The following is a 15,000-nucleotide window of genomic DNA, read 5'->3' on the forward strand; positions in this document are numbered from 1 at the left end:
AATGTTTGAGGAGCCAGAGATGAAATACAGACACACACACACAGACACACACACACACACACACACACACTGCCATCATCCCCTCCAGCTCCACTTTTTCTCATGACTCTGTTGGATCTCCGGTCCGTTGCCACTCTTTTCTCTGTCTCTATTGAACGCTTCAGAACTCTTCACTCAGGACAACATGCTGGAGAGTCTGGTTCCTCCAGTTCCTCCAAAACCTCCAGTTGTCTCTTATTCTTCTTCTCTGTCGTTCTTTTGTTGCTATGATACCTGAGCTCTCAACACCAGTCCCACGTTGATGATTTAAAAGATTCTCGTCCTTCAGGATATGAAGGTAAATGTAGATATTTAGGTTCTGGAGGTTTCGGATCCTAGAAGACGATTAGCACGTTAACAGGGAATTATTTTAGAATTTTATGAATTCATTGAACATTTTCAGGTTTCTGTGATACGACCAACATCTCATCTCTCATAGATAAGAAGTCGTTTCACAGGTAACAATGGTTCTCGGATCTTTTCTCTTTGTCGACTCTCAAACCAGTTTGACTCGGTTCTTGTGTTGTTTAGTTTTAAGTCTCTTGTGGGAACCGGCTGGTTTCAGGACCAAACCACGTCCATATACGAGCTTCTGGTTTGCTCAGGACAGCAGGACGAGTTTCTCTTGTAGTTTGAAAGTCGTCTGGACGAGTTCAGTTGAGGACTGTTCATCACAGGTTCCACTGGACTGAGGCCGAGCCGCCACAGGCTGATCAGAACCGGGTCCGTCCCTCGCACCTTGGGCCCAGTTTGGGTCTGTCCTCCTCATCCAGAGACATCTGCAGCCCCTCATGTGTTATTATGGTCTGGCCTCTGGATTCCTCGTGGATTGGAAGTATTACTGTGAAGTGTGATCAGTGCCAGGACGACTGTGAGGTAGATGTTTCTCACAGCTCTGCAGCTCTGGTCTCCTCCTCCACCTCCTTCTCTCTGGTCTCCTCTTCCACCTCCTCTTCTCTGGTCTCCTCCTCCACCTCCTTCTCTCTGGTCTCCTCCTCCACCTCCTTCTCTCTGGTCTCCTCTTCCACCTCCTCTTCTCTGGTCTCCTCCTCCACCTCCTTCTCTCTGGTCTCCTCCTCCACCTCCTTCTCTCTGGTCTCCTCTTCCACCTCCTCTTCTCTGGTCTCCTCCTCCACCTCCTCCTCTCTGGGCTCCTCCTCCACCTCCTTCTCTCTGGTCTCCTCCTCCACCTCCTCCTCTCTGGGCTCCTCCTCCACCTCCTTCTCTCTGGTCTCCTCCTCCACCTCCTTCTCTCTGGTCTCCTCTTCCACCTCCTCTTCTCTGGTCTCCTCCTCCACCTCCTTCTCTCTGGTCTCCTCCTCCACCTCCTTCTCTCTGGTCTCCTCCTCCACCTCCTTCTCTCTGGTCTCCTCTTCCACCTCCTCTTCTCTGGTCTCCTCCTCCACCTCCTCCTCTCTGGGCTCCTCCTACACCTCCTTCTCTCAGTCTCAGCACCTCCTCCTCTCTGGCCTCCTCCTCCACCTCCTTCTCTCAGTCTCAGCACCTCCTCCTCCTCTCAGGCGCTCCGTGCCCACACTTGCTGAATACCTCAGCCTCACCTCACAGGCCTGTTCCTCTTACAGCCGCCTGCTCGCTGTCAGTCTGTTGTGTGTCTGTTGTGTGTCTGTTGTGTGTCTGTTGTGTGTCTGTTGTGTGTCTGTGCGCTCTTGCCTCAGAGGTGGTAACACTGCCAGGATCTACAGACCTAGAGGAAAACTCTGCTGACATCCACATTGTGATTCTGAGAAGCTGAAGCAGGGTGTAGATCTCTGTCTCCAGCTGGGATCAGTTTGGATCCCCCGGCTCCAGCGGCGACCCGGTGGCGCCGGGGGCGTCGGCTCCTGGAGCATCGACCTCGGCTCTGTCACTTCATTAAGAGTCAGATTCATTTCATTCATTTAGATTTTCTCTCTTTCATTAACGTTGTTTTTTAACATCTTCACTGAGAGAATCTGAACTCTTCAGAGGACGGAGGCCTGATTCCATTTCATTTGCAGTTGTCGACTTGCTTGTGTAACAATGTTCTGAGCTTTGTGTGTATTATTTCACTCTCACATTCCTGCTGCACTTCCTTACCTGATCGGAATCCAAGTTATTCAAGGGGCGGGGCTTAGCGATCCGGCTCAATTGGCGCACGCCGTTTGAATCGGTCTCAACGCCGCTGCCGTTACCTCACTTGTTGCTTTAGTCTACTCACCTGTAAGAGGTACTGGAAAGTGTGTGTGTCTGTGTGTGTGTGTGTGTGTGTTCCCACATTCCTGAACCTACTGTACATGAGGCATATGTCCCTACAAGAATAGAAAAGCTGAGTTCAGTCGAAGGTGAAAGCACCAAACTATACTTTGAACTATAAATCACAGACAACACTTTAAACCTCCGACCTCTCGACCGGAGCTTCACCTGAAGGAAAGTCACTCGATGGGTTTGGTTCAGGCACAAAGATCCGTCAGCCGGGTTTATTAAGGTTTAATAGTTTATATCTCTGACTCCTCCCAGTTTTACACTTTATTTCACTACATGATGAAAACGGTCAAAGTTTAAAGATGCTGGTTCTTCCCTCGTGCTGAGTTCAAGTGCTGCAGGGAAACTTCCACTTGACACTGAAGAGTCTTTGTCATTTCCCTGAACCGCTGGTTTAGATGGAAATTTAAATCATATTTCTGTCTGTAACAGATTCACTTTGAAGACGTGTTGAGATGAATCGTTTTGTCTCTCGGCTTCGACAATAACCTGCAGAGTGAAAACTCATTATTACAAACAGGAACCGGTGGAGGAGTGCAAGAAGTGGAATTGTTCAACTTTCTTTTCAGCTGGATGTTCAGTGTCTGTGGTTCAGGGCGTGAACTTGTGACCTTTCATCTAGAGACACACACACACACACACACACATAGAGAGTGAAGGTGTGTGTGTGTGTCTGTGTGTGTGTGTGTGTGTGTGTGTGTGTATGTGACCCTTTATTGAAGTGTAATTCCTCATTCATTTGTTGAGTCCACAATATTTAGACTGTCAGGAAAGGACAGGAATAATGAAATCACACCTAGGACGTCATGTTCCACTCCTCAGGCCAGGGAGTGTGTGTGTGTGTGTGTGAGTGTGTGTGTGTGTGTGAGTGTGTTATCTTGTGAGGATCATTTTGGTTCAGGACCTTTGTGTTGGCTTCACTCATCCAGGTCGTCATGTCAGAGTTGAGGTTAGAATTAGGTTTGTGTGTTTGTGTTATAAAATAGTTTATTCTCAGCTCCCACAAGTATGAGGAGAATGAAGTGTGACCAGTATTCATCCAGCAGCAGTTAGCTGAGCACTGGTTCTTAGTTCCTGTGATTAAACTGGTATAATATCGTTTATCATCTGAATCAGATCCCAGGTTGAATCCAGGTGTGAACACGACCTGATAACAACACGTGTTGTTTGTTGTATTTATCAGTTTCCTGTTTCTGCTTCGTCTCTTATCTCTTCTCTGATTTGCTTCTTTCTTCACTATCACTTTTCCTTCAGTTAAATGTCACTCTGATTTATCTCTGTTCTTATCTTTTACTACTTGTTTTCCTAAATTCCTTTTCTCCATCACAGGCTTTGAGTTGCTCTTCCTCTTCTCTCGTTGTTTATCTGCTCCGTCTCTTTCTCTGTCGTCTCTGTGTTTGTGTTTCTCTTTCTTTCTGAAAAGATTCACCTCTTTCTCTTTTTCTTTCCGTCGTCGTGTTTGAAAGATCAAACCATCCCTTCTCCTCTCAATGTTCCACAGTCACTTTAAAGCCGTTTTACACTTAGTGCAGAAATCCAGCCGCTGTTTTTCTTGAACTTGATATCAGCAGCGTTGTAATATTGTAATATTGTCTTGACTGTTATCCGTGTGTGATCCTGGTCTTCAGGCGACTTCACACACTTATTAAATCCCTCCTCAGTTTGTCTCGGTGATGGATGGAAGCTCGGCCGCCTGCACTTCGTCTCTGGACAGATTTCATACAGATAAATAATGTCGTGTGTGAGCCACTGTCCACGATCTATAATTCACCTTCCAATCACTTGTATGTTATTGTCTCTTCTCCGTGCTGCACTCGTCTCTGTGGAGTTTCTGTTGATTCACCATCAGTCAAACCGTCTCCTGGGGATTTTCAGTAGATGCACTTTGAGCTTTTGTTTGTTATCGTGTGCAGCGAGCGTCGAGTTCTAAAGGCAGGAAGTCAACGAAGGAGTCGACTGCAGCAGTGAGATAACAAACAGCCTGAAGCAGGGCTCATTGGTTTGTTCTTTATATACACACATTTATATCTTTATATATAAGCTCAGATTTCAGAGAATCCTCCAAGAGAAAAGCTTGATAAGGAGCAGTACGTTCTTCTCTTGCCTCCCTCTGATGAAGAGGAGGATGAGTTGGTTGAACTCTGATGTACAGTGACAGTGATGAAGATCTGAAGTGAGATCGTATTGAATCTCATCCGACTTCCTGTGACACAGATCATCTAGTTAATCCTGATTCTCATCTAGTGTGAGATTTGTATCTTGGCTCAGTTTTCATCCGACAGTAGATTCATCATCACTTGTAACCTTTAGATTCTCCGGGACGCTGTTTGTGCTGAGTTTGCTCGTTTACTGCACGACACACATTCACATTCTCACTGTCGCACAACTCTACACAACCAGCAGGAAACACTCAGTCCCTGAAGAGAGTCCCTGAGAAACAAACCTTCAACTCACCTGCAGCCAAATGAAAAACAGGTTTTTATTTAACGTTGAGTTTACAGCTGAACGCAGAGTTTACATTGTTGCGTGATTATAAAGATGGACGACTTGACAGGTCACGAAAAGTGAAGCCAGAACCTTTGGCTCGCCCCCTGGTGGCCAGCTGAACAAACCTCCAAGTTACCAACATGAGTCACTAAGCTATCAGAGATTTCTCCTCCGGAGCCAAACGTTGTGAAGAGAAACAAACAGAAATCTACTAATGTTCCTCGATGGAAAACATCATTAGCAAAGAAAGAGTCGTAAGTTGTTCGCCATCATTTAAGCTGCCTTTCCTTCTCTTCGCCCCCCCGCCCAGGTCAGTTAGTTTTAAGTGTGAAACTTGAAGGTGAATCCGTTGAGGATCTAATGCAGGTGTGACAGACACCATCTGTACCTGGGAAACGTTCCACATGGTCGACCACGTGGGATTCGTGTCATCGTGCCGCTCTGGAATCGGAGGCCTCTGACCCTTTGACCCCTGCCCCCCCCCCCTCCCTAATGGGCTGAGCGTGGATACATCCATCACACCAGCGCCTCAGGTGGGATCCTGTGACCTTGCAGTTGCAGCTCCTCCCCCTCGAAGTCGTTACCACGGCGCTGACCCGGCTCTGACCGCCGGACGCTCGGGACACGTGTGTGTGTGAGTCTCTGGGAAGTGGAACTGGTTTGATTAGAGAGAAACATTTATTTCTCTTCTGCTTGAGGGAAATATCATTTTAATAAGTTTCCACGGTGACGAGAGTTTCCCATCATGGCGTCAGAAATATGCAGCTGATGTAACATTTATTAAAACATTCATGAGTCAACGACACATATTCCTCTTCTCTTCATTCCTCCCTTGAATTCAATCAACCTGCAACAAATCACATTCAAACGTTCAATTAGTCTGAAATATTTTAAATTTGTCAGATTTTCATCATCAGGATCAAAGAATTATCCAGAGAAAAAGATGAAATACCATCAAACTGTCTTGAATTCCAGTTGTTGTTGTTCAGGAGTTTTTGCTGCTGATTAACAAACAAACTGAAAACGTGTGGAGCTAAAAGTGAGTTGTATTGACCAGTGGAAGTGATTCCAGGTGAACTCATGTTGTGTAGTTGGTGTTTGTGTAGCAGGTTGTCGGGTCCGACTCGTTCTCAGCAACAGGAACAAGTGGGTTGAGGCGTCAGGATCTATTGTTTAACTCGAGGTAGAAGATGGAACCTGACTTTGTGCGGCGAGCTCCTTCCTCCCAGAGCGTGGGAGTGATTGTGTGTTTTATGTGTCGTTGTGTTGTTGCTGTGACCTGTAGAAACCCTGAGCCTGAGGCCGGCTCCGCTCGTCTCCACCCGAGGAATCTGTCAACCAAGCTGCAATCTGCTCTCTCTTCCCTCCTTCACTTTCTCTCTCTCCTTCTCTTCCCTCCTTCACTTTCTCTCTCTCCTTCTCTTCCCTCCTTCACTTTCTCTCTCTCCTTCTCTTCCTTCCTTTCCTTAAGTCAAACGTCCAGAAGGCACTTTGAGACCCACAATGCATCACGTGTCCTGGTCACACCTGGAGTGAACGTCCTGACTCATCAACACACACGTGTCCTCACAGGTGATGGAGGACACGTGCGTCTCAGGACCTCGACCTCCCGGAGCGACGCCCCCTACAGGAAACAGAGACGTGTTGTGTTGCAGCAGAAATAAGAAATGAAACCGAGCTGAAGTTTAAAAGATGAAGAATCAGAGCAAAGGAAACAAAAGCCACAGAGAGGACGAGTGAATCAAGCAGAGGATTGGAATTCACTGGAGGAGTTTCCCACTTTAATATGATTCTGTCACTGCTGCTTCCACTGTGTCCTCCTGTCTGTCCTCCTGTCTCTCCTCCTGTCTCTCCTCCTGTCTCTCCTCCTGTCTCTCCTCCTGTCTCTCCTCCTGTCTCTCCTCCTGTCTCTCCTCCTCTCTCTCTCCTCTGTCTCTCCTCCTGTCTCTCCTCCTGTCTGTCCTCCTGTCTCTCCTCCTGTCTCTCCTCCTGTCTCTCCTCCTGTCTCTCCTCCTGTCTCTCCTCCTGTCTCTCCTCCTCTCTCTCTCCTCTGTCTCTCCTCCTGTCTCTCCTCCTGTCTCTCCTCCTCTCTCTCCTCCTCTCTCTCCTCCTGTCTCTCCTCCTGTCTCTCCTCCTGTCTCTCCTCCTCTCTCTCTCCTCTGTCTCTCCTCCTGTCTCTCCTCCTGTCTCTCCTCCTCTCTCTCTCCTCCTGTCTCTCCTCCTGTCTCTCTCCTCTGTCTCTCCTCCTCTCTCTCTCCTCCTGTCTCTCCTCCTGTCGCTCCTCCTGTCTCTCCTCCTGTCTCTCCTCTTGTCTCTCCTCCTGTCTCTCCTCCTGTCTCTCCTCCTCTCTCTCCTCCTGTCTCTCCTCCAGTCTCTCCTCCTGTCTCTCCTCCTCTCTCTCTCCTCTGTCTCTCCTCCTCTCTCTCTCCTCCTGTCTCTCCTCCTGTCTCTCCTCTCTCTCTCCTCTGTCTCTCCTCCTGTCTCTCTCCTCCTGTCTCTCCTCCTGTCTCTCCTCCTCTCTCTCTCCTCTGTCTCTCCTCCTCTCTCTCTCCTCCTGTCTCTTCTCCTGTCTCTCCTCCTGTCTCTCCTCTTGTCTCTCCTCCTGTCTCTCCTCCTGTCTCTCCTCTTGTCTCTCCTCCTGTCTCTCCTCCTGTCTCTCCTCCTCTCTCTCCTCCTGTCTCTCCTCCAGTCTCTCCTCCTGTCTCGTCTCCCGTCTGTCCTCCTGTCTGTCCTCCTGTCTCTCCTCCTGTCTCTCCTCCTGTCTCTCCTCCTGTCTCTCCTCCTCTCTCTCCTCCTGTCTCTCCTCCTGTCTCTCCTCCTGTCTCTTCTCCTGTCTCTCCTCCTGTCTCTCCTCCTCTCTCTCCTCCTGTCTCTCCTCCTGTCTCTCCTCCTGTCTCTCCTCCTGTCTCTTTACCTGTCTCTCCTCCTGTCTCTCCTCCTGTCTCTCCTCCTGTCTCTCCTCCTGTCTCTCCTCCTGTCTCTCCTCCTGTCTCTTTACCTGTCTCTCCTCCTGTCTCTCCTCCTGTCTCTCCTCCTGTCTCTCCTCCTGTCTGTCCTCCTGTCTCTCCTCCTGTCTCTCCTCCTGTCTCTCCTCCTGTTTCTCCTCCTGTCTCTCCTCCTCTCTCTCCTCCTGTCTCTCCTCCTCTCTCTCCTCCTGTCTCTCCTCCTGTCTCTTTACCTGTCTCTCCTCCTGTCTCTCCTCCTGTCTCTCCTCCTGTCTCTCCTCCTGTCTCTCCTCCTCTCTCTCCTCCTGTCTCTCCTCCTGTCTCTCCTCCTGTCTCTTTACCTGTCTCTCCTCCTGTCTCTCCTCCTGTCTCTCCTCCTGTCTCTCCTCCTGTCTGTCCTCCTGTCTCTCCTCCTGTCTGTCCTCCTGTCTCTCCTCCTGTCTCTCCTCCAGTCTCTCCTCCTGTCTCGTCTCCCGTCTGTCCTCCTGTCTGTCCTCCTGTCTCTCCTCCTGTCTCTCCTCCTGTCTCTCCTCCTGTCTCTCCTCCTCTCTCTCCTCCTGTCTCTCCTCCTGTCTCTCCTCCTGTCTCTTCTCCTGTCTCTCCTCCTGTCTCTCCTCCTCTCTCTCCTCCTGTCTCTCCTCCTGTCTCTCCTCCTGTCTCTCCTCCTGTCTCTTTACCTGTCTCTCCTCCTGTCTCTCCTCCTGTCTCTCCTCCTGTCTCTCCTCCTGTCTCTCCTCCTGTCTCTCCTCCTGTCTCTTTACCTGTCTCTCCTCCTGTCTCTCCTCCTGTCTCTCCTCCTGTCTCTCCTCCTGTCTGTCCTCCTGTCTCTCCTCCTGTCTCTCCTCCTGTCTCTCCTCCTGTTTCTCCTCCTGTCTCTCCTCCTCTCTCTCCTCCTGTCTCTCCACCTGTCTCTCCTCCTGTCTCTTTTCCTGTCTCTTTACCTGTCTCTCCTCCTGTCTCTCCTCCTGTCTCTCCTCCTGTCTCTCCTCCTGTCTCTCCTCCTCTCTCTCCTCCTGTCTCTCCTCCTGTCTCTCCTCCTGTCTCTCCTCCTGTCTCTCCTCCTGTCTCTTTACCTGTCTCTCCTCCTCTCTCTCCTCCTGTCTCTCCTCCTGTCTCTTTACCTGTCTCTCCTCCTCTCTCTCCTCCTGTCTCTCCTCCTGTCTCTCCTCCTGTCTCTCCTCCCGTCTCTCCTCCCGTCTCTCCTCCCGTCTCTCCTCCTGTCTCTTTACCTGTCTGTCCTCCTGTCTCTCCTCCTGTCTCTCCTCCTGTCTCTCCTCCTGTCTCTCCTCCTGTCTCTCCTCCTGTCTCTCCTCCTGTCTCTCCTCCTGTCTCTCTCTCCTGTCTCTCCTCCTGTCTCTCCTCCTGTCTCTCCTCCTGTCTCTCCTCCTGTCTCTCCTCCTGTATCTCCTCCCGTCTCTCCTCCTGTCTCTCCTCCTGTCTCTCCTCCTGTCTCTCCTCCTGTCTCTCCTCCTGTCTGTCCTCCTGTCTCTCCTCCAGTCTCTCCTCCTGTCTCTCCTCCTGTCTCTCCTCCTGTCTCTCCTCCTGTCTCTCCTCCTGTCTGTCCTCCTGTCTCTCCTCCTGTCTCTCCTCCTGTCTCTCCTCCTGTCTCTCCTCCTGTCTCTCCTCCTGTCTCTCCTCCTGTCTCTCCTCCTGTCTCTCCTCCTGTCTCTCCTCCTGTCTCTCCTCCTGTCTCTCCTCCTGTCTCTCCTCCTGTCTCTTTACCTGTCTCTCCTCCTCTCTCTCCTCCTGTCTCTCCTCCTGTCTCTCCTCCTGTCTCTTTACCTGTCTCTCCTCCTGTCTCCTCCTGTCTCTCCTCCTGTCTCTCCTCCTGTCTCTCCTCCTGTCTCTCCTCCTGTCTCTCCTCCTGTCTGTCCTCCTGTCTGTCCTCCTGTCTCTCCTCCTGTATGGGTTTGTAAAGCAGCTCAAGCTGAAAATAAGAGCAACATTTTGTCACATTTAGCTTCAAACCATGTTTAAAAAACTGGTGTGAATTTTTGAGAGTCACTTTTTTGCACATTTACAACAATATTTGTCAACTTTAAATATTTAAATCCAAATGTTAAATGTTACACTTAAATGTTAAATGTTAAATGTTAAATCTAAATGCTAAATCTAAATGTTAAATTTAAATCTAAATGTTAAATCTAAATGTTAAATCTACATCTAAATCTAAATGTTAAATCTAAATGTTAAATTTAAATCTAAATGTTAAATTTAACATGTTTGCTCCGTTCAATGTCGGGTGTCGAGGGTAAATTACGTATTCTCCACTCAAGCCTAGGTGGAGCCCCCCCCTCTCCTGTCTCTCCTCCTCTCTCTCCTCCTGTCTCTTCTCCTCTCTCCTCCTCCTCTCTCCTCTCTCTCTCCTCTCTCTCCTCTCTCTCTTCTCCTCTCTCTCTCTCTCCTCTCTCTCTCCTCTCTCTCTTCTCCTCTCTCTCTTCTTCTCTCCCCTACTGTCTCTCCTCCTGTCTTGTCTCCTCTCTTCTGTTCCTCTCTCTTCTCTCTCTCCTCCTGTCTCTCCTCCTGTCTCTCCTCCTCTCTCTTCTTTCTCCTCTCTCTCTTCTCCTCTCTCTCCTCATGTCTCTCCTCCTGTCTCTCCTCCTCTCTCTTCTCTCTCTCCTCTCTCTCTCTCCTCTCTCTCTTCTCCTCTCTCTCTCTTCTTCTCTCTCTTCTCCCGTCTCTCCTCCTGTCTCTCCTCCTCTCTCCTCTCTCTCCTCCTGTATCTCCTCTCTTCTTCTCTCTCTCCTCTCTCTCCTCCTCTCTCTTCTCTCTCTCCTCTCTCTCTCTTCTCCTCTTTCATCATCTGTCCAGGTGCCAGCCTTCTCCCGGACGTGTCGTTAAACTCGTCCCAGTTCTCCTTCACTTCGGGCCCTGGAGCAAAGCTTCTCAGAAACCTCCTTCCTCTTCCTCTTCATCACTCAGGGCTCGTCCTCCTCCAGGTTATCAGACAGGACCTGAAAATACCTCTGGTCCTAATGGAGCCGTCTCCTCATTAAGTGAAGAGCACATCCACAGCGTCTGGTGTCAAGGAGAACATAACAGATTATGTGGATTTATCCTTGTGGAGCAGAAGGACAAACCTTTTCCCTCCGTGTTTAGAAATATGTTCGTTCATTAAATCATTATGTTCGAGACTTAAAACTTTATTTAAAAAAAAACAACAGCAACTTAAAAGCATTGGAATCATGATCTTGAAGGATTTAAAATGTCTGTTTCTGCAGAGATTTCTAACGAAGAAGAAGAAGGTGAATTACAGATATCGTGGTTTGAACACACGTGTGGATCCGGCTGCTTCACAACCAACTGTTTAACTCAGATATAAGATGGAGCCTGAGTTTGTGCGTCGCTCAACACGCAACCGACCGACAACCAGCAGCAGCTCATTCCTCCCACAGCGTGGAAGTAATTGTGTGTTTTATGTGTCACTGCTTTCATCTGCACACTGAAGTCGTACGGGATCACGGCTCGGAAACTCGAATTCCAACACTGTAGAGACTTGTATAGAGTGATACACTTCTCAGCTCCTGTCAGCGACGAGGAAACACACACACACACACACACACACACACACACACACACACACACACACGCACACACACACACACCTCCTCACATGTCTAACATGCTGCGACCTGAGTCTCTGGTGCGTCTGCAGGATCAGGATCTGGTGCCAGCGGCTGCAGGTTTGAAACCTCGGAGTCACGTGTTCCAGTCTTTATGAAACAAGCGTCAGACTGAAGCTCCTCCTCCTTCTTCCTACGAGTCAGAACCTTCTGCTCAGGAATCAAACCCTCAGCTCATGTTTCTGTTTGTTGAGCTTTAGTTATTCATGGAAGAGGTTTTCTGCTCGTATCTGTAAAGGAACATTTTGATTTCACCAGAGGACGAGAAACAAAACCTACAGAAAAGAGTTAATAACCTTGGATCACTGTTTATTATTTAATTGGACATATTTGTGGTGATGCATTTATTTTATTGATGATTATAGAAATAGAACCCAGCATGTGAGGACTGATGTGGACGCTGGTTGCCATGGCGACTGCAGAGGCCATCAGACTCGGGGTCATTGGTCCCTCGATGCTGTGACCTCACTGGCCCCTCCCACCTGACCTCCTGCTGAGCTCCTGGGTCCGCTCTTGTTAACGTGATTTAAATCAGCAACGCTAACGACTCAGCCGCTCGCAGTCGTTTCCTGTCTGATGGAAACATGGCGCTGTAATAACGTGGGCGTGTCCTCGGGCTCAGTCGGCGCTGGACGTGGTGAATGAAACGCCGCGGCCTCATTAGAGCGCCGCGTGTTTTATCAACCGGGTAACGAGTGGAGACAAACAACACAGCCTTGTTTTTCATCTGCTGGAACCGAGCTCCTCCAGGGTTTCATTACTCTGGGTTGAACTGAATTAGATTTAATGAAACACTTTGTAATATCTCGGGACAGAAGCTGTTGTTCTACTTTCACCAGCGAGGATCCATCATGAGTCGCCGCTCGGGGGTGAAACATCTCCACATGTTCCACATCCTCTCCTCTTCACACTTTCCTCCATGAATATTTGTTTGAACACAAATGATGTTTGTGTTTATGAACGTCATCGTCCGGACACTTTATATTATTAATATTAACCACGTGTTTGTGACAGTGTGTTGATCTTCTCTGCCTCCAGCTGAAGAAGGATTCATGTGTAAGACTCCGGCCATCTCCGACATCGTGATCCTGGTGGACGGCTCCTGGAGCATCGGTCGCATCAACTTCCGGCTGGTCAGGACCTTCCTGGAGAACCTGGTCCGGGCCTTCAGCGTGGACATCCACAAGACCCGGATCGGTGAGGAGCTTCTCTGAGTTCACAGCTTCTGGAGCTGGAGTCCGATGAGCGTCAGCATCCGAGTTCTCCTCCTGGCTGGAGTTGTTTCTCTAGAACTCTGCCTTGAGATTAGATTTTTTTTAATTTAAATTAACTTAATATAACTGAAGTTAAAACCTTAGAGTTTGGATAAGATACAGAATCTGTCAGTTTTAGGTAAAAGGGTTTAAACTCTGCAAAGTGCTGTTAAGTTGCATTTTTAATTCAAATGTGGGTGTTCTGTGTGTTCTGTGTGTGTGTGTGTGTGTGTGTGTGTGTGTGTGTGTGTGTGTGTCTGTGTGTGTGCAGGTCTGGCTCAGTACAGCGGAGACCCCCGGATCGAGTGGCACCTGAACGCTCACAGCACCAAAGAGGCCGTGATGGACGCAGTGAAGAACCTTCCGTACAAAGGAGGAAACACACTGACAGGTGCGATGAGTTAACACAACAATCCAGAGTAGTTGTGTAGTAGAAATCAATGCGTTTCCTCTCAGTTTAGTTGAGTTTCTCACACAGCAGATGCACCAGCAGTTCCTCTGAGATTTAATAAGATTGTGAATTTCCTTTGGATTAAACTATTTGTCCTGAGACACATTTTCAATTGTGTGTTTGTTTGTGTGTGTCTGTGTGTGTGTCTGTGTGTATCTCCGTGTGTGTATGTGTCCACTCAGGTTTGGCTCTGACCTTCATCCTGGAGAACAGCTTCAAACCAGAGTCTGGATCCAGACCCGGCGTTCCCAAGATCGGGATCCTGATCACGGACGGGAAGTCTCAGGACGATGTGATCCCCCCCGCTCGCAGCCTGAGGGACGCCGGCATCGAGCTGTTCGCCATCGGTACGAATCCTCACAGATCTCCACGCTAACGCTCACGTCACCGATCAAATGTGTGAAATGATTCCATAAGTCACAAACAGAGCTGAAATCTTGTTTATATTTATTTTCTTTTATATATTATTTATTCATGTTTTCTAAGCTGCCGACTCGTCACAGTTTAATTATCACTCAACCGGTCTGATTGGTTTTCATGAGGTTAATCAATTAATTAATCTTTTAATTTATTCGTCAGGCCACAACGTGAGACTGGTTTTCAAACGTCTTCCTGTTTTTTTATGTTTATTATGATTTGTTTTTGTTTTTTTTGATTGTGTTGTTTTTCTTGTTCATCATATTTAATGATGATCGTCAGTTAGAACAGACTCATCATCATCTTTCTTTTCATTGACTCGGAGGAGAAACGTAAATGAGATGAAACGTGTTCAGTTCTGTTCGTTCAACAAACCTCAGAGATTCAATCTGAAGATTCCAGCTCAGGGGTGGGCAAACATTTTGACTCGAGGGCCACAATGGGTTCCAAAATTTGACAGAGGGGCGGGGCCAGGAACAGATGGATGGAGTGTTTTTGTGAACTAATATAAATGACATGGAAAAATCCTTACATGAAAGGATTTGGCCTTTACCAAGTAGCAAAGCACTTATTTGAAAGAGCATTTAACAAAAAGAGAAAGGCTAGCTAGCCTTTGCTATTTGGAATGCCCCCAAAAAACATGCCTTGGTAGATGACTCTTTAATCAAAGTTTGTCTGTGAAAAAAAATGTTGCTGAGTCTGTAAATTAGTCGCCAACCTCTGAGCTGCACCCACCCGTTCTTGCGTTGACTGCTTGCTAGCGTAGTTAGCATGCTAGCGTAGTTAGCATGCTTCGTAGCAAAGTGACGCTGATGTTGTACTCCATGAAAACTGCGACAGTTTCTCTGCATATCAGGCAAACAGCCTTCGATTGGACTTCAGTGAAACAGTATTTTGTTGTCGACTCCGTGTTAAACACTCGGCTCATTGTCCACTTCTCGTTTCTTTGATCCTCTCATTTTACAGAAGGGCTCACAGGGCAAAGGGAGAAAGTGAAGGGAGATCATGTGACCTTTAGAGCCCGATGCACCACACTCCCTGGCAAATTTAATTTAGCTGACGCTTTTATCCAAAGCGACTTAGAATAAATACATCAACCCCGAGGGTTCAAACCCAGAACAACAAGAACCAAGAAAGTATGATTTCTTAAAAAATAAAGCAAAACTACAAAGTGCTATAAGTATGAGCCATTTAAGTGCTACGAAATTGTTAGTTTAAAAAAAACAAACAAAAAAACCCATTTTTTTTTATTATTTGGACAAGTTCGGCGGGCTGGATTAAAAGCCCAACGGGCCGTACGTTGCCCATGTCTTTTCTAGTTCCACACACACCTGTAAAATATGGTTATGAAGCTTTATGGTAAAACTCTTTAAATATAAAAGTTCTGCTGCTTCTCTCTCTCTCTCTCTCTCTCTCTCTCGAGGTGTGAAGAACGCTGACGAGAACGAGCTGAAGGGCATCGCCTCCCCCCCCGAGGACACGCACGTCTACGTGGTGGCCGACTTCGCGGTGATGAGCGACATCGTGGAAGGTTTGACCAAGAC

General features: G+C 48.1%; 1 protein-coding gene across 1 annotated transcript in view; it reads left to right on the forward strand.

The window, feature by feature from the left end:
* LOC133025567 (collagen alpha-1(XIV) chain-like) overlaps window positions 1-15,000 on the forward strand; it is a 77,162-nt gene that overhangs the window by 15,525 nt on the left and 46,637 nt on the right. Inside the window, 4 exon segments of the mRNA XM_061092262.1 lie at window positions 12,374-12,532; window positions 12,860-12,979; window positions 13,222-13,386; window positions 14,880-15,000. The exon segment at window positions 14,880-15,000 is cut by the window's right edge and continues 208 nt beyond it. Coding sequence (XP_060948245.1) covers window positions 12,374-12,532; window positions 12,860-12,979; window positions 13,222-13,386; window positions 14,880-15,000 — 565 coding nt within the window.

This window comes from Limanda limanda, chromosome 19, assembly GCF_963576545.1.
Source record: "Limanda limanda chromosome 19, fLimLim1.1, whole genome shotgun sequence".
In the NCBI taxonomy this organism is placed as follows: Eukaryota; Metazoa; Chordata; class Actinopteri; order Pleuronectiformes; family Pleuronectidae; genus Limanda; species Limanda limanda.